This window comes from Mytilus californianus, unplaced genomic scaffold (genome assembly GCF_021869535.1).
Source record: "Mytilus californianus isolate M0D057914Y unplaced genomic scaffold, xbMytCali1.0.p SCAF_5, whole genome shotgun sequence".
Taxonomy (NCBI): domain Eukaryota; kingdom Metazoa; phylum Mollusca; class Bivalvia; order Mytilida; family Mytilidae; genus Mytilus; species Mytilus californianus.
The window spans coordinates 64964343-64991450 of record NW_026262701.1 but is presented as its reverse complement, the minus strand read 5'-3'; the positions used below and the strand labels follow the sequence as shown (position 1 = coordinate 64991450).

The following is a 27108-nucleotide window of genomic DNA, read 5'->3' as shown; positions in this document are numbered from 1 at the left end:
CATGGGTTGGTCTATTTCTTGGATACTATAAACAATATTTCAGCTATATTTGGTTTATGGACTGACTGTGAGGTGAACTTATCTGTTTGGCATGGTTTATTTGACCTTGACCTCATTTTCATGGATCATTGATAATGATAAGTTTATGTGATACTTGTAGTAAAACCTTTATCTTAAGACTTTCAACATGTGCACTCTTGTTATACTTAATCTAAGTAATTTCTGTATTTTTCCAGAATTTGTTTTTAATTGACATATATTCATAAGAAGTATGATATGAAAATTATATTATACATCAAATACTTGTTACACTATATCTTTCCTATAACAATTTTAATTGCTAAATAAACACCGAGCCCATCTTTTGTTTCACAATTGTTAAATAAACGAGAATTAGATAGTTTAAATATTGAAGAATTGTCAATAAACCAAGTAAACATGTTTATTAAGTTGAATTATGTTAAATTAGGGTTTAATATATATCTTCTCAAACAGTCATATTTCCCAAACATGTCCTGCAAAATTCATTCATTGTAAGGCATTTACATGGCTGGAGTCAACAACTGATGTAGTTTGCCATTTTAGCATAAGGCCAAATAAAAATATATGTGTTGTTCTGGTTCCCAACCAAGCATATTTTAACCCCCTACCCTAGCACTTTTTCCCCTATCTGATTAAAAATAAAAAGTTAAAGATAGCAGCCAACTCTACTTTCAATTTGTTGTTTAAAAGATGAGATTTATTAATATTTAGTGATGATGCTTTGAGTGCTGAAGAAAACGCTGATTTAATTTTATCTGTTCAAAAGTATGTAAAAAATGCCAACCCTGCAGACCTGCCAACTTTCTCGCTTTATGGGGGATATCCCCCATGATATGTGTTGACCTGACCCTTATAAAACTGAATTATTTAGACTAAATACTTTTAAAAAAGGCATTCAGAGGAGTACAAAATACAAATAAACCAATGTATTCTCATTCAAAGATATATATTCAAAATCATAGATGTTCTAATTAAGTACATTAATGACATGTATAGGTATGCATAAACAACAGATATGATTGAAAATATTTCTATATAATTGCAACAATCATATGATCTTGATGCATAACTACTGTTATGTTATGTTATCAATAATGATTCACTGGATTTTAATGACAGAATATGAATTATAAATCAATACTTGCCATTACTGTGTAGTTTATATCCTGTTTATAAACTTATGTAGCCCTCGGAGAATTAAGTGAAATTCACAAACTTATTAACCTTAGAGTAATATCTACACAAGACTAGATTTGTGCATTTAATGATATCAATGAATTTTAATGAAAGAATTAACTCGAATAATTCAGGGCCCTCTTACGGTCAGTGTCCTCCAGAGCAAGGGTCTAGAAGCAGTCATATTTGCCAGTCATGACCTAAATTGAAAGGTCTGTGACGGATATGGTAAATTGGGATTTAGGTCAGATTAGTTCAGCGCCCTCTTACCGTCGGTGTTCTCCAGAGCAAGGGTCCAGAAACAGTCATATTTTTCAGTCATGACCTAAACTGAAAGGTCATTGACCAAATGGTAGATTGGGATTTAGGTCAACTTTTATTTTTTTACAGAAAAAAATTTGGTCATTTCATTAAGATACGGTTTCTTATCGCCATTTTTCATAATTTTGTTTTGAAATGCTTTTCTGGTAATAAAACTGCCACTCCAGTATAGTATGATAATCATGATACCCTGATAGGCTCCGGGAGTTATTGGCTTATGATGATCGCTAATCACTTTTTACCTGTGTTCTTCACACCTGACAGAAGTGATCAAGCTCAGAACTAATATTTTGAAGAAATTCTTTTCCATTATAACTTACTTCATTTTTTAAGAACTTTTCAATAAAGACAATCGCCAATTCTGATTTCAAAAATTAAAACTTTTATTAAATGTATGTTGAAAAAAGTAATTTTTCACAAGTCAATTATTTGCTTTTTTTACTATGTAAATTGTAATACACATGCGTAAAATTGTCTTCACCAGATTAGACACTTAATTGTCAAATTCAAAAAAGATTTCATGCTAAATTAAACAAGTCAAACTAATTGTCAGTTATATTCAAACACTTTGGCTACACTTTAGATCTTTTGGTTTGCTTCGCTCTTCAACATTTGTATTAGATTTTGGATATTCAAATATTTTGGCCATGAGCATTACTGAAGAGACATTTATTGTTGAAATGCGCATCTGGTGCATTAAAATTGGTACTGTTTATGTTTTTACAACTAATAAAATAAAAAATATGATGATTTCCTGTCATTTGGTAAACAGAACGAATCTGGTAATTGAATTAGGAATCACTCATAATTAAGTAATAACTTGAAATTTCCAGTTTTATTTTCGTCTTCATAATCTGAAGAAGGGTTGGCGATTCCTAAGAAATTTACCGTTTTGAGCCTTTTAAATAATTTCAATTTTAAAGTTTTGCATTCCATAATTCATTTTGAAAATTTTTATAAAACCGGTAAGAAATTTCATGAAGTAAATGCAATGAAAGCATACGAGTTAGTTGATGCCATGAATCTAGTGTGAATAATTTCGATAGTTTGAAAAAAAGACCAAAACTTTCAAAGCATCTAAAAATGACCGAAATTGTGTGAAAAAATTTCCTGATCCTTGATACAGAGGTGGATTGATTGTAGTGAGCGGAATATAAAGGCTGGAATATTCGGGTTATGAAATAATACAAATTATAAATCAATACTTACCATTGGTGATTGCAAATATTTTGTGAGAAAATCACTACTGAAATAATGAATGTTAGTTTTTATTATTGTGAACCTGATACTTTTGCATTTTTCGCATTAAAATCATATGAAACAAGTTTTATGTAATTAACATGTTATTGAAATTATTGAACCAATGCATACATATATACTAAACTAAGTCCTGTATGCACATTTTTTTTTACATTTATTACAAACTATAACGTATTATTAACAAATAATATTTCATTCATTGCTTGTTGATTGCAAGCTAATTAACTATCGAGTTTGTTGCTGAATTTTACCAGACATTGATAAACAATCAACACAGAGCATGTTGAGCATGTGAAAAATAAGTGAATTGATAGGGCCGTGATGTTTTTATACGACCGCAAAAAAATTTTGTGGTCGTATATTGGTATGACGTTGGCGTCGTCGTCGTCCGAAGACACATTGGTTTTCGCACTCTAACTTTAGTTTAAGTGAATGGATCTCTATGAAATTTTACCATAAGGTTCGATACCACAAAAGGAAGGTGGGGATTGATTTTGGGGGTTATGGTACCTACAGTTAAGGAATTAGGGGCCAAAAAGGACCAAAAATAAGCATTTTTGTAACTTCCAGACATAACTTGTGTGTTAGTGTATGGATCTCTCTGACATTGTACCACAAGGTTCCATATCACAAAGGGAATGCTGGGATTGATTTTAGGGGTAATTGCCTCCAAATTTTAGGAATTAGGGACCAAAAAGGGGCAAAAAACACATTTTTCTAGTTTCATGTCAAAAACTTGTGTGTAAGTGTATGGATCTCTCTGACATTGTACCACAAGATTCCATATCACAAAGGGAATGCTGGGATTGATTTTGGGGTTAATTCCCTCCAAGTTTTAGGAATTAGGGGCCAAAAAGGGGCAAAAAACAAGTATTTTTCTAGTTTCATGACAATTACTTGTGTGTAAGTGTATGGATCTTTATGAAATTGTACTACAAGGTTCCATATTACAAAGGGAAAGCTGGAATTGAGTTTGGGGGTAATTGCCAAAAACGTTTAGGAATAAGGGGCCAAAAAGGGGCCAAAAATAAGCATTTTTCTAGTTTCCAGACAATAACTTGTGTTTAAGTGTATGGATCTCTCTGAAATTGTACTGCAAGGTACCATACCACAAAGGGAGAGCTGGGATTGATTTTGGGGGTAATTCCCTCAAAATTTTAGGAATTCGGGGCCATAAAGGGGCAAAAAAACAAGCATTTTTCTAGTTTCAGGACAATAACTTGTGTGTAAGTGTATGAATCTTTATGAAATTGTACTGCAAGGTTCCATATCACAAAGGGAAAGCTGGGTTTGAGTTTGAGGGTAATTGCCTTAAAGGTTTAGGAATTTGGGGCCAAAAAGGGGCAAAAAAACAAGCATTTTTCTAGTTTCCAGACAATAACTTGTGTTCAAGTGTACGGATCTCTCTGAAATTGTACTGTAAGATACCATATCACAAAGGGAAGGCTGGGATTGAGTTTGGGGGTGATGAATCATAAGGGGGTTCAAAAAATTTGGGGGGGGGGATTTTTTTTTCTTTAAAATTTTCCATTTTAAATTGGTTATATCTGATTTATATATAAAAGCAAATAATAATGATATGGTTTGAATAGGTAAATTAAAATTTTTTAAGTTCTTGGACCACATTCATTCTGTGTCAGAAACCTATGCTGTGTCAAATATTTAATTACAATCCAAATTCAGTGCTGTATCAAGCTTGACTGTTGTGTCCATACGTGCCCCAACTGTTCAGGGTTCGACCTCTGCGGTCGTATCAAGCTGCGCCCCAGCGGAGCATTTTATTTTTATATTATACATGCATTCCCATTTGTTAATTAAACCTTTCCTTAACAATGATTTGATGAATTTAATTTGTTTTTGAAGAATCATTTACCTTCTAGTGCACGTTTGCTTACATTCTTTTATCACGGTTTTCCCCTCACACATGCGCTGTGCGGTGGCCTAAGTTCTAATGAGAGGTCTCGTAGTTAAGGTCACTGCATACGGGAAAATATTGGCGAATTAGTGTAGGGGAAGACAATAATTCAATAGCAGTATATTTATGAAGATTTTGATAATATAAAGGATTTTCTTTTACAATTATGTTCGTGTACACTTGTTTTATAGTACAACTTATCCATTCAAGTATATAAAACATATTCAACTTTTGTTTTGAATTTGAAGTTTCACATGACTTTAATAAAAACATCACAAAATTTCTGAATTTACAGTAGACTAGTAGTGTGAAATCTGTACATTGTTAGGTTGAATTTTAGGTTAAGATAATTTACCATCAATTCATTGTCACTTCAATCTTGGAACATATTATTATGTGTTAACATGGTTCACTCAACTAGGAAATGTGAAATGTTGTCTTTGTTAAATTATGTTAATATTATAGTATTGTTAAAAATTTTCAGACATCTTCAGGCTTTGTTACACTGCGTAGTGACAGGACTGAACGATCCAGACCAAGGTGTGAGAAATGGAGCCTTGTTTGCAATGGGTCAGTTTTCAGAACATTTGCAGGTAGGTTGAGAACACTACATTTTTATACAAAAACGTAATTTTTATATGATGATGCTGTTTTTTTCATCATTGTCATACAGGCCAAAACAATTATCCCATTTGATCTCAATTGACCAAAAGGTGGAATATAAGCTATTGACACATCTTTTTGTCCATGCCAGAAAATTGTTTTATAGCAGTTTTGCCTATATGCTGTCACATAAACCATTTTGGGTTCTGACAAGGGTCAACAGGTCCTCATACAAAACTATCATTCTTCTGTTATATTGCATATGTTTTTGCCACCCCTGCACAGTTATGTGAAGGATATAGAAATACTTGATGTCCATCTCAGTGTTCCAGCTTGAATCTCAGGGTAGAAGGGTGCTAGTTGTCTGAAGGCACTTTAGCGTTATAACCCAGATTTTAAGGGCACTGTTGGACAGTGTATAAATTACCTTGAATATTGCTAGGCTCAGCTGGAGAACATTAGTTGTATTTAAACCATATTCAGAAATTAATATGTTCTTCATGTTGGCTCCAGTAAGAATTTTTTTTATCAAATTATCATACCATGAAGCAAAGCATATCATTTTGATGTTAATCTAAACAAACTTGTACATTTGGTAAGGAAAATAATCATCAGAAATTTCAATGTTTTATAACTTATACCAATCTATAAAAAAATAAACAAGTCGTTTTGAAAGATGGAGTTATACATGCAAAATTGAATGTTTAATGTAATTAAATTATCTACATTTAAATTACTTGTTCAAACATATAGTATATATGTTATTGAGAGTTATTTATTATCTTTTGAATTGTTACAAAAAGGTATTTTTAAGTGCACACCAAAGTGCTCCTCAGTAAGGAGTTTTATAAATATAACAGGTGAGACAGGAGATGATCATATTATATTGATGCAATAATATATTGCAGAAGGTATAAACAGTTACTTTTGTCTCCATCATTGTTAAAAATTAATTTGTTGAGTGCTCCTATGTCAGGAGGATTATAAAATACAAGAGGTAAAACAGGAAGTGAATCTTGTTATGTTCAAAGTACAAATTTCTTTGATTCTTCTTTAAATTTCATACTCATGGTTATGAAACAAAACTTTTTTTACCAATTAAGTCAAAACTATGTATGCCTTTAAAATTGTTTAAGATTTTATTTTTTATGTTATGCCTACTGAAATTAATTTTTTCAGGTGTACATGCTGTACATAAACATTACAAATGGATAACATGTGGACATTTCATTCTGTATTAAATATCTAGTATTTGTTCAATTATCTTAAATCCACTAAATAGCAGTAAACAATCATTAACAAAGGTGATAAAACTGCCAAAGCATTTGGTATATTAAATTAATCCCATTGTCAGTTAATTAGTGTTACACAATCAGGTAACAATTTTACCGGAAATGCCGGTAGGCATGAAATTTGGAAATTTTATTTTTTTGAAAAGGCAGAGGGGTGCATTCTTTTACTTTGGAGGGCAGAATGGTGGGGGTAAGGGCAACAAGGGCGGGCCGCCCTTCTATTTAGGGCAGCCGGGAACACTGCATCTGTCAAGTCTTGTAAGCACTCTCTCATTTACAATTCTTGCCAGATTTTTATGAACTGTATATCAAAGGTTTATTTCTGCAATATCTTGTGTGTTTTGAAAATGAGTGCCGTTCAACAATTTGTATACGCCTGTCAAAGACGGGACGTTTTATGATGTACCAATGTCTCCGTCCATCCTTCCTTCCATCCATCCACACACACACACTTCTTATGATAACTCAAATTTGCTTTAACCAATTCTCATGTTACTTTCACCCAACATTAGAATTGACGGTCGATTTTTTTAATTTTTGGATATGTCATTCCAGTGTTATGGAACTTTGACCCTTAGATTTAAGGGAATTTTTCATAAATTGTGCACTTACCCCAGTATTCTCGAATTGATTTCCTCCAAACTTTACATTAGTGTGGGGATTGATGAAAGGAAGCTCCCTTGGGATTTTGTTTAATTTTCCAGCTTGTTGTTCAAGAGTTACGGAACTTTAACTGTTACATTTAATGCAATTTTTCACAAACAGCGCACTAAATCTAATTTATGACTTCACTTTTTGTAGACCATTTATATAGGGTGAAAAAACTGAAGCAAGAACATGACACATACTGTCATTCCCTAAACCAAATTTGCAGGGTATTGACCCTTCTAGAATTTCAACAGTGAACCAATAAGCTATAAAACCTACATACTAGCTAGTATAAGTTATATCAATATCAAGTTAATGTCTCTTTCATTTACCCCATATCTACTCTTTAAACACATAATTGATAATTCTTGCTTTGAGTTGCTGTCTCAAATGCATTAAACCAACCCTCAATTCCTAATTAATACATGTCTGTAGTTTGTAATAACTTAGTACGACGGAAGTGTACATATATATACAATTACTACCTAAGTACTAAACTATTATTTATTCAAGAATATAAAAACATGTAAATTTAGTTACACCATGGCAACTGGGGACTTATACAACTGCACAGTAAATACCAATAATGTATAATGTTCTATAAAATTTTAAAACTGGCTGCAATCTAGTGACAATGGGGGAAGGGTGACATCCGCTATTGCTTGCAATGGCAAATCTAGTTATGGCACCCTCAACGGAGTTGGGGTGACATACTGTTATTCTACGTTTCTTTTTATGGCACCCTCAATGGAGTTGGGGTGACATACTGTTATTCTACGACATGTGCAATGAGATGTCTGCTTTTAGAATTTTGGAATTATCCACTGTAACCATGGAAACTGCAAAAATGTCCAAAATTTAAAAAAAAATCAAAATGCTGCAAACTGGATGAAACTTTACAGAAATGGTAACTGGCATGGGCAGAGTTGCATTTTGCAGTTGGAATTTTCCAAATGGCTGCCGTAACCATGGAAACAGCAAAAAAGTTCAAAATTTCAAAATGCTCCAAACTTAATGAAACTTTACAAAAATGATAATTTGCATGTGTAGATGCACTCTTTGACTTTGGAATTTGCTAAATGGCTGCTGCTCACCTGGCAATGGGGAAGGGTGCCATCAGCTATTGCTTGCAATGGCAAATCTAGTTATGTCACCCGATCGACAATGTCGGGTGACATATTGCTTTTCCTCTGTTTCTTTTTCCCTATTATTAAGTTGCCAAAACGGAGTTTTGGGGATTTTATGTTTTTGTCCCGTTTCTTATTATTATTATGTCACCCGATCGACAATGTCGGGTGACATATTGCTTTTCCTCTGTTTCTTTTTCCCTATTATTAAGTCGCCAAAACGGAGTTTTGGGGACTTTATGTTTTTGTCCCGTTTCTTATTATTATTATTAGGTCTTTCCACTTTTCTGTGGAAAGACCTATTGTATTTGTTCTGATTATTAGGTCTTTCCACTTTTCTGTGGAAAGACCTATTGTTTTTGTTCTGATTATTAGGTCTTTCCACTTTTCTGTGGAAAGACCTATTGTATTTGTTCTGATTATTAGGTCTTTCCACTTTTCTGTGGAAAGACCTATTGTATTTGTTCTGATTATTATTATTATTATTATTATTATTATTATTATTTTTTTCTTCCGCCTAATTTTGTTCTCGCGTAAAATTTTTGTTTCGCAAGATGTCGCTTAGATATTTCTTATATAGTATCATACAGTTTATGCGCTTTTTATTTTCACTCATTCTAAGTCGAACAATTTTCTTTGTAGGAGTTATCTCCCTGAACACTGTTTTCCTTGTGACTGCATCTCCTCCATAACCGTAAAAGAAAGCGACAAATTTATTTTACCAAATGGCTCGCTATATCCTCAGGATTTTTTGTCCAATTTTGACGGAAGCGATACGAAGACTCCATATGAGAGTTATTTCCCCTAATGCATTTGAAATAAATGATATGCATTTGTAACTGGTAAACCATAAGTGATAGAGACCTAGGGTCTGTTGATTTGAGGTCCTTGGTCCTAAAGAATAGAAAACTAGGTCAAGGTCAAAGGTCAAGGTCATGTTGTGATTTTTTACATTCAGTTCATATCGCTTCTTCCTAGAAAGAGTTATAGATATCGACAAATCAATTTAACCAAAAAGTTTGTCGCGACACGTGTTTACTAGAAATTTTTTGTGGAAATGGTACGCGTCGTTTTATTACAGGGTCAATGTCCCTGTTATGGTCGAATCAACAAGTTACTTATCAAAACTTCAAACTTTGCAGCTATCATGTTGTAAATGTTTCTTATCTCAATTATCAACCACAGTCTACCACTACACTCCCCCCCTTTTTTTTTCAACTGATTTTTTTTTAAGTTATCCCATTTCTATGAAAAGAAAATCGCTTTTAGTCCCGTATATTATACTGTAAAATGCCAATCCTTCTTATGTACAAATTTCTTTTTGAAATAGAAATCCATCCCTGCAAAAATCTGCTCCAATTCATGTATTTTCTGAAATTAATCTATGAGACACGTGCGGTCCGCTTGATTGCGAAATTAAAATCAATATCGTAGAAATCGCTCCTTTAAGTTCGTAAATATTACTGAAATCCTACAATTAAATTTCTAAACATGCATTAAAATACAAATCTGTGCTCCCGTAAACATGTGTACGTAATATGTATGCGTGATCCGACATCAATGACCTGTACAAAATAAAAACAATAGTTATCGTGTTTCTCTGATCAATACACATGTGCTCTGTTCAACGGTCTCCCCTGAAAAGAAATTAATATTCTAACTCCAGACATATATATTCGAGCGTCACGTGACTTCAAAACATCATCACGCGCGCGGACCTAAAATTAGAATAAAACATTCGAGATCCATATCCAAATATGGAAAGTGAAACTTCCAAGACAAAATGTTACTCATTTTTTTTCTTCCTACAAGTTGAAACAAAATGTACACACAACACATAAAAGAAACCATGAAGTATCAGTTCTCGTAGCAAATAGAGAAAATTAGAAAAAAAAGAGGATGTTAGGATTTTTATTTATTAGGAAATCCTGAAACGGTTCGTTTGGGAGTGCGGGATATACAAATACGCAGCCTCGTCAGAATATGAACGTCAAGTCCGATGCCTCGCATAGAGAGTGTCATGCAAACTTTCAATCAATCAATCAATCAATCGATCAATCGACCAACCAACCAACCAACGAACCAACCAATCATGTTTCGGAGGGGAAAGACCGTTTAACAATTGTTTTTAAAACAATTGATTTATATTTATTATTATTATTTTTTTCTTCCGCCTAATTTTGTTCTCGCGTAAAATTTTTGTTTCGCAAGATGTCGCTTAGATATTTCTTATATAGTATCATACAGTTTATGCGCTTTTTATTTTCACCCGTTCTAAGCCGAACAATTTTCTTTGTAGGAGTTATCTCCCCCAACACTGTTTTCCTTGTGACTGCATCTCCTCCGTAACCGTAAAAGAAAGCGACAAATTTATTTCATAAAATTGCTCATTATATCCTTTGCATGATTTGTCCTATTTTGACCGAAGCGATATGAATATTCCATATGAGAGTTATTTCCTCTTATGCATTTGAAATAAGTGATATGCATTTGTAGCTGGTAAACCATAAGTGATAGAGACCTAGGGTCTGTTGATTTGAGGTCCTTGGTCCTTAAGAATAGAAAACTAGGTCAAGGTCATGTTGTGATTTTTTACATTAAGTTCATATCGCTTCTTCCTAGAAAGAGTTATAGATATCGACAAAACAATTTAACCAAAAAGTTTGTCGCGACAGGTGTTTACTAGAAAATTTTTGTCGAAATGGTACGCGTCATTTTATTGCAGGGTCAATGTCCCTGTTATGGTCGAATCAACAAATTACTTATCAAAACTTCAAACTTTGCAGCTATCATGTTGTAAATGTTTCTTATCTCAATTATCAACCACAGTCTACCACTACACTCCCCCCCCTTTTTTTCAACTGATTTTTTTTTAAGTTATCCCATTTCTATGAAAAGAAAATCGCTTTTAGTCCCGTACATTATACTGTAAAATGCCAATCCTTCTTATGTACAAATTTCTTTCTGAAATAGAAATCCATCCCTGCAAAAATCTGCTCCAATTCATGTATTTTCTGAAATTAATCTATGAGACACGTGCGGTCCGCTTGATTGCGAAATTAAAATCAATGTCGTAGAAATCGATCCTTTAAGTTCGTAAATATTACTGAAATCCTACAATCAAATTTCTAAACATGCATTAAAATACAAATCTGTGCTCCCGTAAACATGTGTACGTAATATGTATGCGTGATCCGACATCAATGACCTGTACAAAATAAAAACAATAGTTATCGTGTTTCTCTGATCAATACACATGTGCTCTGTTCAACGGTCTCCCCTGAAAAGAAATTAATATTCTAACTCCAGACATATATATTCGAGTGTCACGTGACTTCACAACACCATCTCGCGCGCGGACCTAAATTTAAAATAAAACATTGCATATCCAAATAAGGAAAATAAAACTTCCAAGATAAAATTTACTCCGTTTTCCTACAAATTCAATCAAAATGCATACACAACAAATAGATGACAAATAGAAGTCCGAGGTAACATAGAAACTAGAGAAAATTTATAAACGAATGATGCTAGGATCAATTTTTATGAGGACATCTCAGGCTTTAGTTTGGCTGTGCGGGGTGTCTAAGTACGCAGTCACGTTCGGTCAGATTATAGGCGTTATTTAAGTTAGCTGCGTCGCACAGAGAAAGTGCCATGCAATCAATCAATCAATCAATCGATCAATCGACCGACCGACCAACCAACCAACCAACCAACCAAAAAACCAATTAATCATGTTTCGGAGGGGAAAGACCGTTTAACAATTGTTTTTAAAACAATTGATTTATATTTATTATTATTATTATTCTTCTTTACCCTAATTTGTCCGATCATTTTCTTCCAAGCCTTAAATGATGGAAACTTTATATTTAGTATTTGGTATGATGATGGGGTAGTATCCCTAGGGGTGCATTCACTATTTTTTATTTCAAATGGGGGTCAACTTGGCACTATTTGGGGGGCCGGAACATGGGTGGGGTCATTTTTCGACTATTGATTCGCTACTGGTAGAACCTTTAAGTTTTGTGTAATACAAGAGACCGATGTCCAGGTGTCCATTCCATATTTTTTTATTTCAGCCCGGGGTCATCTTGGCATTATTTTAGGGGGTCAATTTTCATGGAACATTCTAGAACAATAGTCATGTGATTAGTCATGTGATAGTGTTGAATTATTCCTATGTACTTTTTATGTTATATAATGATAGATTATTACAGGTAGCACCATATGTAGCTGTAATTCGACTTTGGAATTTTTAAAATGGCTGCCGTTACCATGGAAACTGCAAAAATGTGAATTTTTTTAAAAATGCTTCAAATTTAATGAAATTTTACAGAGATGTTAACAAGTGTATGTAGATTTGGAATTTCCAAAATTGCCGCCATTGCCATGGAAACAACAAAAAGGCGAAAAATCTAGATTTGGTCCAATCTTTATGAACTTGACAGTAATGTGACCTGTCATGTGTAGATGTGCCATCCGACTGGAATTTTCTAAATGGCTGCCGTTACCATGGAAACTGCAAAAATGTCAAAAAATTCAAAATGCTTCAAACTTAATGAAACTTTACACAAATGTTGACTGTCGTATGTTGATGTGGCATTTGACTTTGGAATTTCCAAAATTGCCATCGTAACCATGGAAACACGAATGCCTAAATTTGAAAATTGGTCCAATTTTTATGAAACTTGTAAGTAATGTGACATGTCATGTGTAGATGTGCTATCCGACTTTGAAATTTCAAAATGGCTGCCATTACCATGGAAACAGCAGAACAATGGTTGGGGGTCGTTTTGGCGACTTTTGTGTTAGCATCCTAACACAGGATTACTTGTTATGTCACCCGATCGACAATGTCGGGTGACATATTGCTTTTCCTCTGTTTCTTTTTCCCTATTATTATGTCACCAGATCGACAATGTCTGGTGACATATTGCTTTTCCTCTGTTTCTTTTTCCCTATTATTAAGTCGCCAAAACGGAGTTTTGGAGACTTTATGTTTTTGTCCCGTTTCTTCTTATTATTATTAAGTCGCCAAAACGGAGTTTTGGGGACTTTATGTTTTTGTCCCGTTTCTTCTTATTATTATTAGAAAAGTGGAAAGTGGAAAGACCTATTGTATTTGTTCTGATTATTATTTTTTTTTTTTTTTTTTTCTTCCGCCACTTTTATTTCTTGCGTATAAATTTTGTTTCGCAAGATGTCGCTTAGATGTTTGGTATATGATATCGAACAGTTTATGCGCCTTTGAAATTCACCCTGTGTAACTGAATACTTTTCTTTGTAGGAGTTATCTCCCCGAACACTGTTTTCCTTGTGACTGCATCTCCTCTGTAACCATAAAAGAAAGCGACAAATTTATTTTATAAAATTGCTCGTTATATCCTTCGCATGATTTGTCCTATTTTGACCGAAGCGATATGAACACTCCATATGAGAGTTATTTCCCCTTATGCGTTTGTTATTAGTGATATGCATTTCTATCTTGTAAACCATAAGTGATAGAGACCTAGGATCTTTTGATTTGAGGTCCTTGATAAAAAAAAAAAAAAATAAGGTCAAGGTCAGAGGTCAAGGTCATATTTAAGTCCCCCAAACGAAGTTTGGGAAGACTTATTGGTTTTGCTCAGTTCTTATTATTATTATTCTTCTTCTTCTTCTTCTTCTTCTTCTTCTTCTTCCTCTTCCGCCGCTTTTAAATTTGAACTTGTCCGCACCCGTTCTCCAAAACCGCTTGTCAGATTAACTTAGGGTTTCACAATATGCTAGACTAACATGTCTAGTTGTGCAATCAGGGTTTTGTTTGTGCATTGGGGTTTATAAAGGGGTACTTTGAGGGGCAAAAAGAAAGGAGGGTTTTACTATAGAACCCTAAGGGATTTTATTTTTTTAAATTTTCAAATGCTTATAAATTGAAAACCGTTTGTGATAGACACAATATTTTTAATTGAAAATGTTCTAAATGATAAAGCACATTAAATGAAATACAGGGTTAGTCCCCAGGGGTCACCCCCACCCCCTGCTATTTAAGAAAGTTCTAATATCTTTTAAATGGTTGAGATCCCCACCCCTAAACCATATATATTCTAGTTTGTCATGCTAAGATGGTTTGAATGATATACAGGGTTAGTCCCCAGGGGTCATCCCGACCCCCTGCCATTTGAGAAAGTTCTAATATCTTGTAAATGGTCGAGATCCCCACCCCTAAACCATATATATTCTGGTTTGTCATGCTAAGATGGTTTGAATGATATACAGGGTTAGTCCCCAGGGGTCATCCCGACCCCCTGCCATTTGAGAAAGTTCTAATATCTTGTAAATGGTCGAGATCCCCACCCCTAAACCATATATATTCTGGTTTGTCATGATAAAGCACATCAAATGAAATACAGGGTAAGTCCCCAGGGGTCACCCCTACCCCCTGCCATTTAAGAAAGTTCTAATATCTTGTAAGTGGTCAAGATCCCCACCCCTAAACCATATATATTCTGGTTTGTCATGCTATGATGGTTTGAATGATATACAGTGTTAGTCCCCATGGGTCATGCCGACCCCCTGCTATTTAAGAAAGTTCTAATATCTTGTAAATGGTCGAGATCCCCACCCCTTAACCATATATATTCTGGTTTGTCATGCTAAGATGGTTTGAATGATATACAGGGTTAGTCCCCAGGGGTCATCCCAACCCCCTGCCATTTGAGAAAGTTCTAATATCTTGTAAATGGTCGAGATCCCCACCCCTAAACCATATATATTCTGGTTTGTCATGCTAAGATGGTTTGAATGATATACAGGGTTAGTCCCCAGGGGTCATCCCGACCCCCTGCCATTTGAGAAAGTTCTAATATCTTGTAAATGGTCGAGATCCCCACCCCTAAACCATATATAATCTGGTTTGTCATGATAAAGCACATCAAATGAAATACAGGGTTAGTCCCCAGGGGTCACCCCCTACTCCCTGCCATTTAAGAAAGTTCTAATATCTTGTAAGTTGTCAAGATCCCCACCCCTAAACCATATATATTCTGGTTTGTCATGCAAAGATGGTTTGAATGATATACATGGTTAGTCTTTAGGGGTCATTCCCCACCCCCTGCCATTTGAGAAAATTCTAATATCTTGTAAATGGTCGAGATCCCCACCCCTAAACCATATATATTCCTGTTCGTCATGTCTCGAACATTTGAATGACGTATAGGGTCAGTCCCCAGGGGTTCCCCCCCACCCCCACTGTTCTTATATCTTGTAAATGTTCGAGATCCCCACCCCTAAACCATATATATTCCTGTTCTTCATGTCTCGAACATTTGAATGACATATAGGGTCAGTCCCCAGGGGTTCCCCCCCCCACCCCCAATGTTCTAGTATCTTGTAAGTGGTCGAGATCCCCACCCCTAAACCATATATATTCTGGTTTGTCATGCCAAGATGATTTGAATGATATACAGGGTTAGTCCCCAGGCATCACTAATGCATATAACTTTACCAAACCAATTTTCACTGGACTTTGCCCAATGTCAGACGACCCTGGGAATTACGAATTATGGGAGCTTCGTTTGGGAGACTTCGTAACAGCATCCTGTTACAATCATTTCTTGTTTAAATTTTGATTTTGGCTTATTTTCACTTCTTTTCAAAAACCGTATGAGATTTCGACAAGATAATTTTACTAAATTGTAAGTTGCGACATGTCGTAACACATAAATTTTGGTTGAAATGGTACGCTAACATTAAATTGGAGTTTTCTCCCCTCTTATGTTAAAAATTAGGTGTAAAGTGATATAACTCATTAACCATATATAATTAATACCTATGGTCTTTTGATTTGAAGCCCTCGGTTTATGACCTTGAAATTGAGCTAAAGGTCATAGGTAAATTTGACGTTCTAGATTTTGACCTTTGCTTTTTCCTCGTTAGTATACGTGATAAAGCCATAGGACTTTTTGCATTACGTTGCAAGCCACTTGACCATGAATAAGCCAACCGGAAGTGACCTTGTGTAAACTGGAAGTAGCTATTTTTGTACTTATTTAATGTAAAAGTATATTAAACCATATATTTTTGGAATCAGTATCAAGTAAACTATCAAATAAAACCAGAAGTGACATCTTTCAAACCGGAAGTAACAATTTATCTCCCTTATTTTGAAAAAAATGTATAGAAATCATGTATTTTTGGAATCAGTGTACAATAAACTATCATTAAACGCTGAATATGATATTTTAAACTAAATTTTAATAGTTCTATTTAAAAAATTTTTGGTTGTATATTGGTATGCCGTTGGCTTCGTCGTCGTCGTCTGGCGTCGTCTGGCGTCGTCCGGCGTCGTCCGAAGACACATTGGTTTTCGCACTCTAACTTTAGTTTAAGTGAATGGATCTCCATGAAATTTTACCATAAGGTTTAATACCACGAAAGGAAGGTTGGGATTGATTTTGGGGGTTATGGTACCAACAGTTAAGGAATTAGGGGCCAAAAAGGGGCCAAAAATAAGCATTTTGTAACTTTCAGACAATAACTTGTGTGTAAGTGTATGGATCTCTCTGACATTGTACCACAAGGTTCCATATCACAAAGGGAAGGCTGTAATTGATTTTGGGGGTAATTGCCTCAAAATTTTAGGAATTAGGGGCCAAAAAAGGGGCAAAAAACAAGCATTTTTCTAGTTTCATGACAATAACTTGTGTGTAAGTGTTTGGATATTTCTGAAATTGTATTACAAGGTTTCATATCACAAAGGGAAAGCTGGAATTGAGTTCGGGGGTAATTGCCTGAAATGTTTAGGAATTGGGGGCCAAAAAGGGGCCAAAAATAAGCATTTTCTAGTTTCAAGACAATAACTTGTGTTCAAGTGTATGGATCTCTCTGAAATTGTACTGCAAGGTACCATACCACAAAGGGAAGGCTGGGATTGAGTTTGGGGGTGATGAATCATAAGGGGGTTCAAAAAATTTGGGGGGGGGGGGGATTTTTTTTTTTTCTTTTTTTTTCTTTTTTTCCTTTTTAAAATTTTTCTTTTAAAATTTTCCATTTTAAGTTGGTTATTTCTGATTTATATTTAAAAGCAAATAATAATGATATGGTAGGAGATACACACCAAACTGGATGTGTAAATTTTTATATAATAAGTATTGTGCAATAGCAAGAAATTTTCAATTGCACAGTATTGCACAATAGCAAGAAATCTTCAATTGCACAGTATTGCGCAATAGCAAGAAATCTTCAATTGCACAGTATTGCACAATAGCAAGAAATATCCAATAGCACAATATTGCGCAATAGCAAGAAATTGTCAATTGTACAGTATTGCGCAATAGCAAGAAATATTCAATTGCACAGTATTGTGCAAAAGAAGATACTTCTTATAAATTGCTTATTTCTTGATCAATTTCAATGGGGTTTTATTCTTGAATTCTTGGGGTTCTTTAATATGCTGAATCTAACCGTGTATTAAGTTTTTGGATTTTGGGCCCCGTTTTTAAATTGGTCCACATTGAGGTCCAAAGGGTCCAAAATTAAACTTAGTTTGATTTTAACAAAAATTGAATTTTTAGTGTTCTTTGATATGCTGAATCTAAACATGTATTTAGATTTTTGATTATGGGCCCAGTTTTCAAGTTGGTCCAAATCGGGGTCCAAAATTAAACTTTGTTTGATTTCAACAAAAATTGAATATATGGGGTTATTTGATATGCTGAATCTAACCATGTATTTAGATTTTTGGGCCCCGTTATCAACTTTGTCCACATTGAGGTCAAAAGGGTCCAAAATTAAACTTTGTTTGATTTCATCAAAAATTGAATTCTTGGGGTTCTTTGATATGCTGAAATAACCATGTATTTAGATTTTGGATATTGGACCATAATAGGTGAATGTCCAATTTAAAATTTTTAAGTTCTTAGACCACATTCATTCTGTGTCAGAAACCTATGCTGTGTCAAATATTTAATCACAATCCAAATTCAGAGCTGTATCAAGCTTGAATGTTGTGTCCATACTTGCCCCAACTGTTCAGGGTTCGACCTCTGCGGTCGTATCAAGCTGCGCCCTGCGGAGCATTTTATTAATTATTATTATTATTATTATTATTATTCTTAACCCTAATTTGTCCAACCATTTTCTTCAGAGCCTTAAATGATGGAAATTTTATATTTGGTATGATGATGGGGTAGTATCCCTAGGGGTGCATTCACTATTTTTTATTTCGAATGGGGGTCAACTTGGCACTATTTGGGGGCTGGAACATGAGTGGGGTCATTTTTCGACTATTGATTCCCTGCTGGTAGAACCTTTCAGTTTTGTGTAATACAAGAGACCGATGTCCAGGTGTCCATTCCACATTTTTAGCTCAGCTGACCCGAAGGGTCAAGTGAGCTTTTCTCATCACTTGGCGTCTGTCGTCCGTCGTCGTCGTCGTTACCTTTTTACAAAAATCTTCTCCTCTGAAACCACTGGGCCAAATTTAACCAAACTTGGCCACAATCATCATTATGGTATCTTGTTTAAAAAATGTGTCTGATGACCCAGCCAACCAACCAAGATGGCCGCCATGGCTAAAAATAGAACATAGGGGTAAAATGTAGATTTTGGCTTATATCTCTGAAACCAAAGCATTTAGAGGTAATCTGACATAGGGTAAAACTGATTATCAGGTCAAGATCTATCTGCCCTGAAATTTTCAGACAAATCTGACAACCTGTTGTTGGGTTGCTGCCCCTGAATTGGTAATTTTAAGGAAATTTTTCAGTTTTTATACGGCCGCAAAAATTAAAAAATTTTTGGTCATATATTGGTATGACGGCGTCGTCGTCGTCGTCGTCCGAAGACACATTGGTTTTCACACTCTAACTTTAGTTTAAGTGAATGGATCTCCATAAAATTTTACCATAAGGTTCAATACCACGAAAGGAAGGTTGGGATTGATTTTGGGGGTTATGGTACCAACAGTTAAGGAATTAGGGGCCAAAAATAAGCATTTGTGTAACTTCCAGACAATAACTTGTGTGTAAGTGTATGGATCTCTCTGACATTGTACCACAAGGTTCCATATCACAAAGGGAAGGCTGTAATTGATTTTGGGGGTAATTGCCTCAAAATTTTAGGAATTAGGGGCCAAAAAAGGGCCAAAAAACAAGCATTTTTCTAGTTTCATGACAATAACTTGTGTGTAAGTGTTTGGATATTTCTGAAATTGTACTACAAGGTTCCTTATCACAAAGGGAAAGCTGGAATTGAGTTTGGGGGTAATTGCCCGAAACGTTTAGGAATTGGGGGCCAAAAAGGGGCCAAAAATAAGCATTTTTCTAGTTTCCAGACAATAACTTGTGTTCAAGTGTATGGATCTCTCTGAAATTGTACTGCAAGGTACCATACCACAAAGGGAAGGCTGGGATTGAGCTTGGGGTTGATGAATCATAAGGGGGTTAAAAAAATTTGGGGGGGGGGGGGGATTTTTTTTCTTTCTTTTTTTTTCTTTTTTTCATTTTTTTTTTCTTTTATAATTTTCCATTTTAAGTTGGTTATTTCTGATTTATATTTAAAAGCAAATAATAATGATATGGTAGGAGATACACACCAAACAGGATGTGTAAATTATTATATAATAAGTATTGTGCAATAGCAAGAAATTTTCAATTGCATTGCACAATAGCAAGAAATCTTCAATTGCACAGTATTGCGCAATAGCAAGAAATCTTTAATTGCACAGTATAATAGCAAGAAATATCCAATAGCACAATATTGCGCAATAGCAAGAAATTGTCAATTGTACAGTATTGCGCAATAGCAAGAAATCTTTAATTGCACAGTATAATAGCAAGAAATATCCAATAGCACAATATTGCGCAATAGCAAGAAATTGTCAATTGTACAGTATTGCGCAATAGCAAGAAATATTCAATTGCACAGTATTGTGCAAAAGAAGATACTTCGTATAAATTGCTTATTTCTTTATCAATTTCAATGGGGTTTTATTCTTGAATTCTTGGGGTTCTTTAATATGCTGAATCTAACCGTGTATTAAGTTTTTGGATTTTGGGCCCTGTTTTTAAATTGGTCCACATTGAGGTCCAAAGGGTCCAAAATTTCACTTTGTTTGATTTCATCAAAAATTGAATTATTGGGGTTCTTTGATATGCCGATTCTAACCGTGTATTTAGATTCTTAATTTTTGGTTCCGTTTTCAAATTGGTCTACATTAAGGTCCAAAGGGTCCAAAATTAAACTTAGTTTGATTTTAACAAAAATTGAATTTTTAGGGTTTTTTGATATGCTGAATCTAAACATGTATTTAGATTTTTGATTATGGGCCCAGTTTTCAAGTTGGTCCAAATCCGGGTCCAAAATTAAACTTTGTTTGATTTCAACAAAAATTGAATATATGGGGTTCTTTGATATGCTGAATCTAACCATGTATTTAGATTTTTGATTTTTGGGCCCTGTTATCAACTTTGTCCGCATTGAGGTCAAAAGGGTCCAAAATTAAACTTTGTTTTGATTTCATCAAAAATTGAATTCTTGGGGTTCTTTGATATGCTGAATCTAACCATGTATTTAGATTTTGGATATTTGACCATAATAGGTGAATGTCCAATTTAAAATTTTTAAGTTCTTAGACCACATTCATTTTGTGTCAGAAACCTATGCTGTGTCAAATATTTAATCACAATCCAAATTCAGAGCTGTATCAAGCTTGAATGTTGTGTCCATACTTGCCCCAACTGTTCAGGGTTCGACCTCTGCGGTCGTATCAAGCTGCGCCCTGCGGAGCATTTTATTGGTTATTATCTTGAATATTATTATAGATAGAGATAAACTGTAAACAGCAATAATGTTCAGCAAAGTAAGATCTACAAATAAGTTGTCATGACCAAAATTGTCAGTCGACCCCTTTAGGAGTTATTGCCCTTAATAATCAATTTTTAACAATTTTTTGTAAATTTTTGTAATCTTTTACAAAAATCTTCTTCTCTGAAACTACTGATGCAAATTTAACCATACTTGGCCATAATCATTAGGGGTAAAATGCAGTTTTTGGTTTATATCTCTGAAACTAAAGCATTTAGAGCAAATCTGACAGGTGGCAAAAATGTTCATCAGATTTAGATTAATCTGCCCTGAAATTTTCAGACAAATCCGACGACCCGTTGTTGGGTTGCTGACCCTGAGTTAGTAATTTTACAAAAATTTGGCAGTTTTTTGTTATTATCTTAGATATCATTATAATATCTAATATCTAATACTATTAATTATGATTTTAACCTTATTTTACATGATTTCCAAAGCATCAGTAAATACAGGTGAGCGACACAGGCTCTTGAGAGCCTCTAGTTTATTTCAGCCCGGGGTCATCTTGGCATTATTTTAGGGGGTCAATTTTCATGGAACATTCTAGAACAATAGTCATGTGATTAGTCATGTGATAGTGTTGAATTATTCCTTTGTACTTTTTATGTTATATAATGATAGATTATTGCAGGTAGCACCATATGTAGCTGTAATTCGACTTTGGAATTTTTAAAATGGCCGCTGTTACCATGGAAACTGCAAAAATGTGAAAAAATTTTTAAATGCTTCAAATTTAATGAAATTTAACAGAGATGTTAATGAGTGTATGTAGATTTGGAATTTGACTTTGGAATTTCCAAAATGGCTGCCGTTGCCATGGAAACAACAAAAATGCGAAAAATCTAGATTTGGTCTAATCTTTATGAAACTTGACAGTAATGTGACCTGTCATGTGTAGATGTACCATCCGACTTTGGAATTTCAAAATGGCTGCCTTTACCATGGAAACATTAGAACAATGGTTGGGGGCCGTTTTGGCGACTTTTGTGTTAGCATCCTAACACAGGATTACTTGTTATTATGAAGTCGCCAAAACAGAGTTTTGGGGACTTTATGTTTTTGTCCCGTTTCTTATTATTATTATTATTATTATGTCACCCGATCGACAATGTCGGGTGACATATTGCTTTTCCTCTGTTTCTTTGTTATTATTATTATTCTTCCAATGATTTTTGTCCGGCAGTTTTTTTGGAGCCAATGGAACCAATCTTAATGATTGTCTACTATAATGAGGAACAAAAAATTTCGAGTTGCAGTAGGTCTTAAGAACATAAAAAATGGCTGCCGTTACCATGGAAACGGAACAAATGTGAAAAAATCCAGTTTTTGGTTTTGGTGACCCATTTGGATATGCTTAAACTTAGAATCATTATATTTTAATACAATGTAGGTGCCCACTATATACTGGTGTTGGATGATTTTGGCAATCATTGGAACTACTATGTTGCCATGGATACTACACCAAAAATTTCAAAAATATCAAATTGCTCCAAACTTAATGAAACTTCACAGTATGATGAGCAACATTGGAAGATGTTGCATTTGGAGTTAGAATTTCCAAAATGGCTGCTGTTACCATGGAAACAATGCAAAAAGGTCAAAATGCTCCAAAAACTTCAGGGTTTGGTGAATAATTTTGGTATGCTTTAACTTAAAATCATCAAATTTTAATACAATATAGTTGTCCATTATATACAGGTTTTGAATGATTTTGACAATCATTGGAACTACTATGTTACCATGGATACAGGAGCAAAAATTTCAGAATGCTTCAAACTTTATGAAATTCATAATAATGTTGATTGTCATGTGAAGAAGCGGCAATTGGCATTGCAATTTCCAAAATGGCTGCCATTACCATGGAAACAAGGCAAAAAAGGAAAAATTATGCGTAAAATTTGTAAATCCGCTAAATGTTCTAAAAAATTACAGAAAGATGTATAGCCATCAGTATATGTGCATTAACTGTTTAAAATTTTAAAACTGGCTGCAATCTAGTAGCAATGGGGAAAGGTTGACATCCGCCATTGCTTGCAATGGCAAATCTAGTTAAGTCGCCAAAACGAAGTTTTGGGGACTTTATGTTTTTGTCCCGTTTCTTATTATTATTATTATTATTATTATTCTTCTTAACCCTAATTTGTCTGACCATTTTCTTCCAAGCCTTAAATGATGGAAACTTTATATTTGGTATGATGATGGGGTAGTATCCCTAGGGGTGCATTCACTATTTTTTATTTCAAATGGGGGTCAACTTGGCACTATTTGGGGGCCGGAACATGGGTGGGGTCATTTTTCGACTATTGATTCGCTACTGGTAGAACCTTTAAGTTTTGTGTAATACAAGAGACCTATGTCCAGGTGTCCATTCCACATTTTTTATTTCAGCCCGGGGTCATCTTGGCATTATTTTAGGGGGTCAATTTTCATGGAACATTCTAGAACAATAGTCATGTGATTAGTCATGTGATAGTGTTGAATTATTCCTATGTACTTTTTATACGACCGCAAAAAAATTTTGTGGTCGTATATTGGTATGACGTTGGCGTCGTCGTCATCGTCGTCGTCGTCGTCCGAAGACACATTGGTTTTCGCACTCTAACTTTAGTTTAAGTGAATGGATCTTTTTGAAATTTTACCATAAGGTTAAATACCACAAAAGGAAAGTTGGGATTGATTTTGGGGGTTATGGTACCAACAGTTAAGGAATTAGGGGCCAAAAAGGGGCCAAAAATAAGCATTTTCTAGTTTCCAGACAATAACTGTGGAACGGTGTATGGATCTCTCTGAAATTATACTACAAGTTTCCATACCACAAAGGGATGGTTAGGATTTGCTTTGGGGGGTTATGGCTCAAACCGTTTAGGAATTAGGGGCAAAAAATGGGGAAAAACAAGGTTGTCCTGGTTAATGGACAAATACTTTAGTACAAAACATAATTTAAAGCAGTGTAAGGGAGATAAATCAAATACATCATTGAAATTATCTCCCTTACACTGCTTTTAATTTATGTATAAAGTAATGGTTAATGAACAATAAAAATAATTTAAAACAGTGTAAGGGAGGTAATCCAAATACAACGTTTTAGTTACTTCCCTTGCACTGCTTTTAAATTATGTTTAAAGAAATGCATATTTATAAAGGAAGACCAGTAAAAATATCTGCAAATGTTGCATCTTTTTTTTTTACAAAAAAATCCATATGAAAGATTTGACACTATATTTTTAATTCTATTATAAAATAGATTAAGTTAGCACTATGGTAAATTTAAATGGGTAATTATGATTGCAAACTTCATTGGAAATTTGAATTGAGATTATGACCATATCTTGAGGGAAAGAATTTTTTGGGGGAAAAAAGGGGGGGGGGGGGGGGTAAAAAGAAATTGTGGGGGGTCAATTTTTTCTCATTTCAGATTTCAGAAATTAAAAAGAATTATTCTTCAAATATTTTTTTTTTTTTTCAAATTTCAAATATTGAAAAATTTCAAGAAGTAATCTTTAATTGCACAGTATGGCGCATTAGATTTGTAAAATCTTTGATCACATTTATTTATTTGTTATGCCGAATTTAACAGTGTATTTAGATTTTTAATTTTGGGTCCAGTTTTCAAATTGGTCTACATTTAGGTCCAAAGGGTCCAAAATTAAACTTTGTTTGATTTTAACAAAAATTGAATATATGAGGTTCTTTGATATGCTGAATCTAAACATGTATTTAGATTTTTGATTTTTGGCCCAGTTTTCAAGTTGGTCCAAATTGGGGTCCAAAATTAAACTTTGTTTGATTTCAACAAAAATTGAATATATGGGGTTCTTTGATATGCTGAATCTAACCATGTATTTAGATTTTTTATTTGTGGACCCCACTATCAAATTGGTTCATATTGAGGTCAAAAGGGTCCAAAATTAAACTTTGTTTGATTTCATCAAAAATTGAATTATTGGGGTTCTTTGATATGCCAAATCTAACCGTGTATTTAGATTTTAAATTTTGGGTCCTGTTTTTTAAATTGGTCTACATTAAGGTCCAAAGGGTCCAAAATTAAACTTAGTTTGATTTTAACAAAAATTTAATTCTTGGGGTTCTTTGATATGCTGAATCTAAACATGTGTTTAGATTTTTGATTATGGGCCCAGTTTTCAAGTTGGGGTCCAAAATTAAACTTTGTTTGATTTCAACAAAACTTGAATATATTGGGTTCTTTGATATGCTGAATCTAAACATGTATTTAGATTTTAGATTTTTGGCCCAGTTTTCAAGTTGGTCCAAATTGGGGTCCAAAATTAAACTTTGTTTGATTTCAACAAAAAATTGAATATATGTGGTTCTTTGATATGCTGAATCTAAACATGTATTTAGATTTTAGATTTTTGGCCCAGTTTTCAAGTTGGTCCAAATTGGGGTCCAAAATTAAACTGTTTGATTTCAACAAAAATTGAATATATGGGGTTCTTTGATATGCTGAATCTAACCATGTATTTAGATTTTTTCTTTGTGGGCCCCGCTATCAAATTGGTTCATATTGAGGTCAAAAGGGTCCATAATTTAACTTTGTTTGATTTCATCAAAAATTGAATTATTGGGGTTCTTTGATATGCCAAATCTAACAGTGTATTTAGATTTTTAATTTGGGTCCTGGTTTTTTAAATTGGTCTACATTAAGGTCCAAAGAGTCCAAAATTAAACTTAGTTTGATTTTAACAAAAATTGAATTCTTGGGGCTCTTTGATATGCTGAATCTAAACATGTGTTTAGATTTTTGATTATGGGCCCAGTTTTCAAGTTGGTCCAAGTTGGGGTCCAAAATTAAACTTTTTTTTATTTCAACAAAAATTGAATATATGGGGTTCTTTGATATGCTGAATCTAACCATGTATTTAGATTTTTTATTTGTGGGCCCGCTATCAAATTGGTTCATATTGAGGTCAAAAGGGTCCAAAATTAAACTTTGTTTGATTTTAACAAAAATTGAATATATGGGGTTCTTTGATATGCTGAATCTAACCATGTATTTTGATTTTGGACATTGGACCATAATAGGTAAATTAAAAAAATTCAAGTTCTTAGACCACATTCTTTCTGTGTCAGAAACATATGCTGTGTCAAATATTTAATAACAATCCAAATTCAGAGCTGTATCAAGCTTGAATGTTGTGTCCATACTTGCCCCAACTGTTCAGGGTTCGACCTCTGCGGTCGTATCAAGCTGCCCCCATCGAAGCATTTTATTATGCTATATAATGATAGATTATTACAGGTAGCACCATATATAGCTGTAATTCGACTTTGGAATTTTTAAAATGGCCGCCGTTACCATGGAAACTGCAAAAATGTGAAATTTTTTTAAAATGCTTCAAATTTAATGAAATTTTACAGAGATGTTAACGAGTGTATGTAGATTTGGAATTTGACTTTGGAATTTCCAAAATGGCTGCCGTTGCCATGGAAACAACAAAAATGCGAAAAATCTAGATTTGGTCCAATCTTTATGAAACTTGACAGTAAAATGACCTGTCATGTGTAGATGTGCCATCCTACTTTGGAATTTTCAAAATGGCTGCGGTTACCATGGAAACTGCAAAAATGTCAAAAAATTCAAAATGCTTTAAACTTAATGAAACTTTACACAAATGTTGACTGTCTTATGTAGATGTGGCATTTGACTTTGGAATTTCTTAAATGGCCACCGTAACCATGGAAACACGAATGCCTAAATTTGAAAATTGGTCCAATTTTTATGAAACTTGTAAGTAATGTGACCTGTCATGTGTAGATGTGATATCCGACTTTGAAATTTCAAAATGGCTGCCGTTACCATGGAAACAGTAGAACAATGGTTGGGGGCCGTTTTGGCGACTTTTGTGTTAGCATC

At 34.2% G+C, this 27108-nt stretch overlaps 1 protein-coding gene and 2 long non-coding RNA genes across 8 annotated transcripts in view; 2 read left to right on the top strand and 1 right to left on the bottom strand.

Moving 5' to 3' along the window:
• The window catches only part of LOC127701233 (importin-4-like), a 997117-nt gene that overhangs the window by 307334 nt on the left and 662675 nt on the right, over positions 1 to 27108 (top strand). For all 6 annotated transcript variants that reach the window (XM_052205057.1, XM_052205056.1, XM_052205054.1 and 3 more), the window contains exon 14: positions 5199 to 5307. In XM_052205057.1, coding sequence (XP_052061017.1) covers positions 5199 to 5307 — 109 coding nt within the window. The remainder of the gene's footprint in view (positions 1 to 5198; positions 5308 to 27108) is intronic.
• LOC127701253 (uncharacterized) lies at positions 12280 to 24602 on the top strand. The gene is made up of 2 exons (XR_007981956.1): positions 12280 to 12438; positions 23595 to 24602. It is a non-coding gene; the product is annotated as an uncharacterized LOC127701253 (long non-coding RNA).
• Positions 18249 to 27108, bottom strand: part of LOC127701248 (uncharacterized) — a 45476-nt gene continuing 36616 nt past the window's right edge. Inside the window, exons 2-3 of the long non-coding RNA XR_007981952.1 lie at positions 21123 to 21647; positions 18249 to 18410 (exon numbers count right to left, since the gene is read on the bottom strand). This is a non-coding gene — a long non-coding RNA (uncharacterized LOC127701248). The remainder of the gene's footprint in view (positions 18411 to 21122; positions 21648 to 27108) is intronic.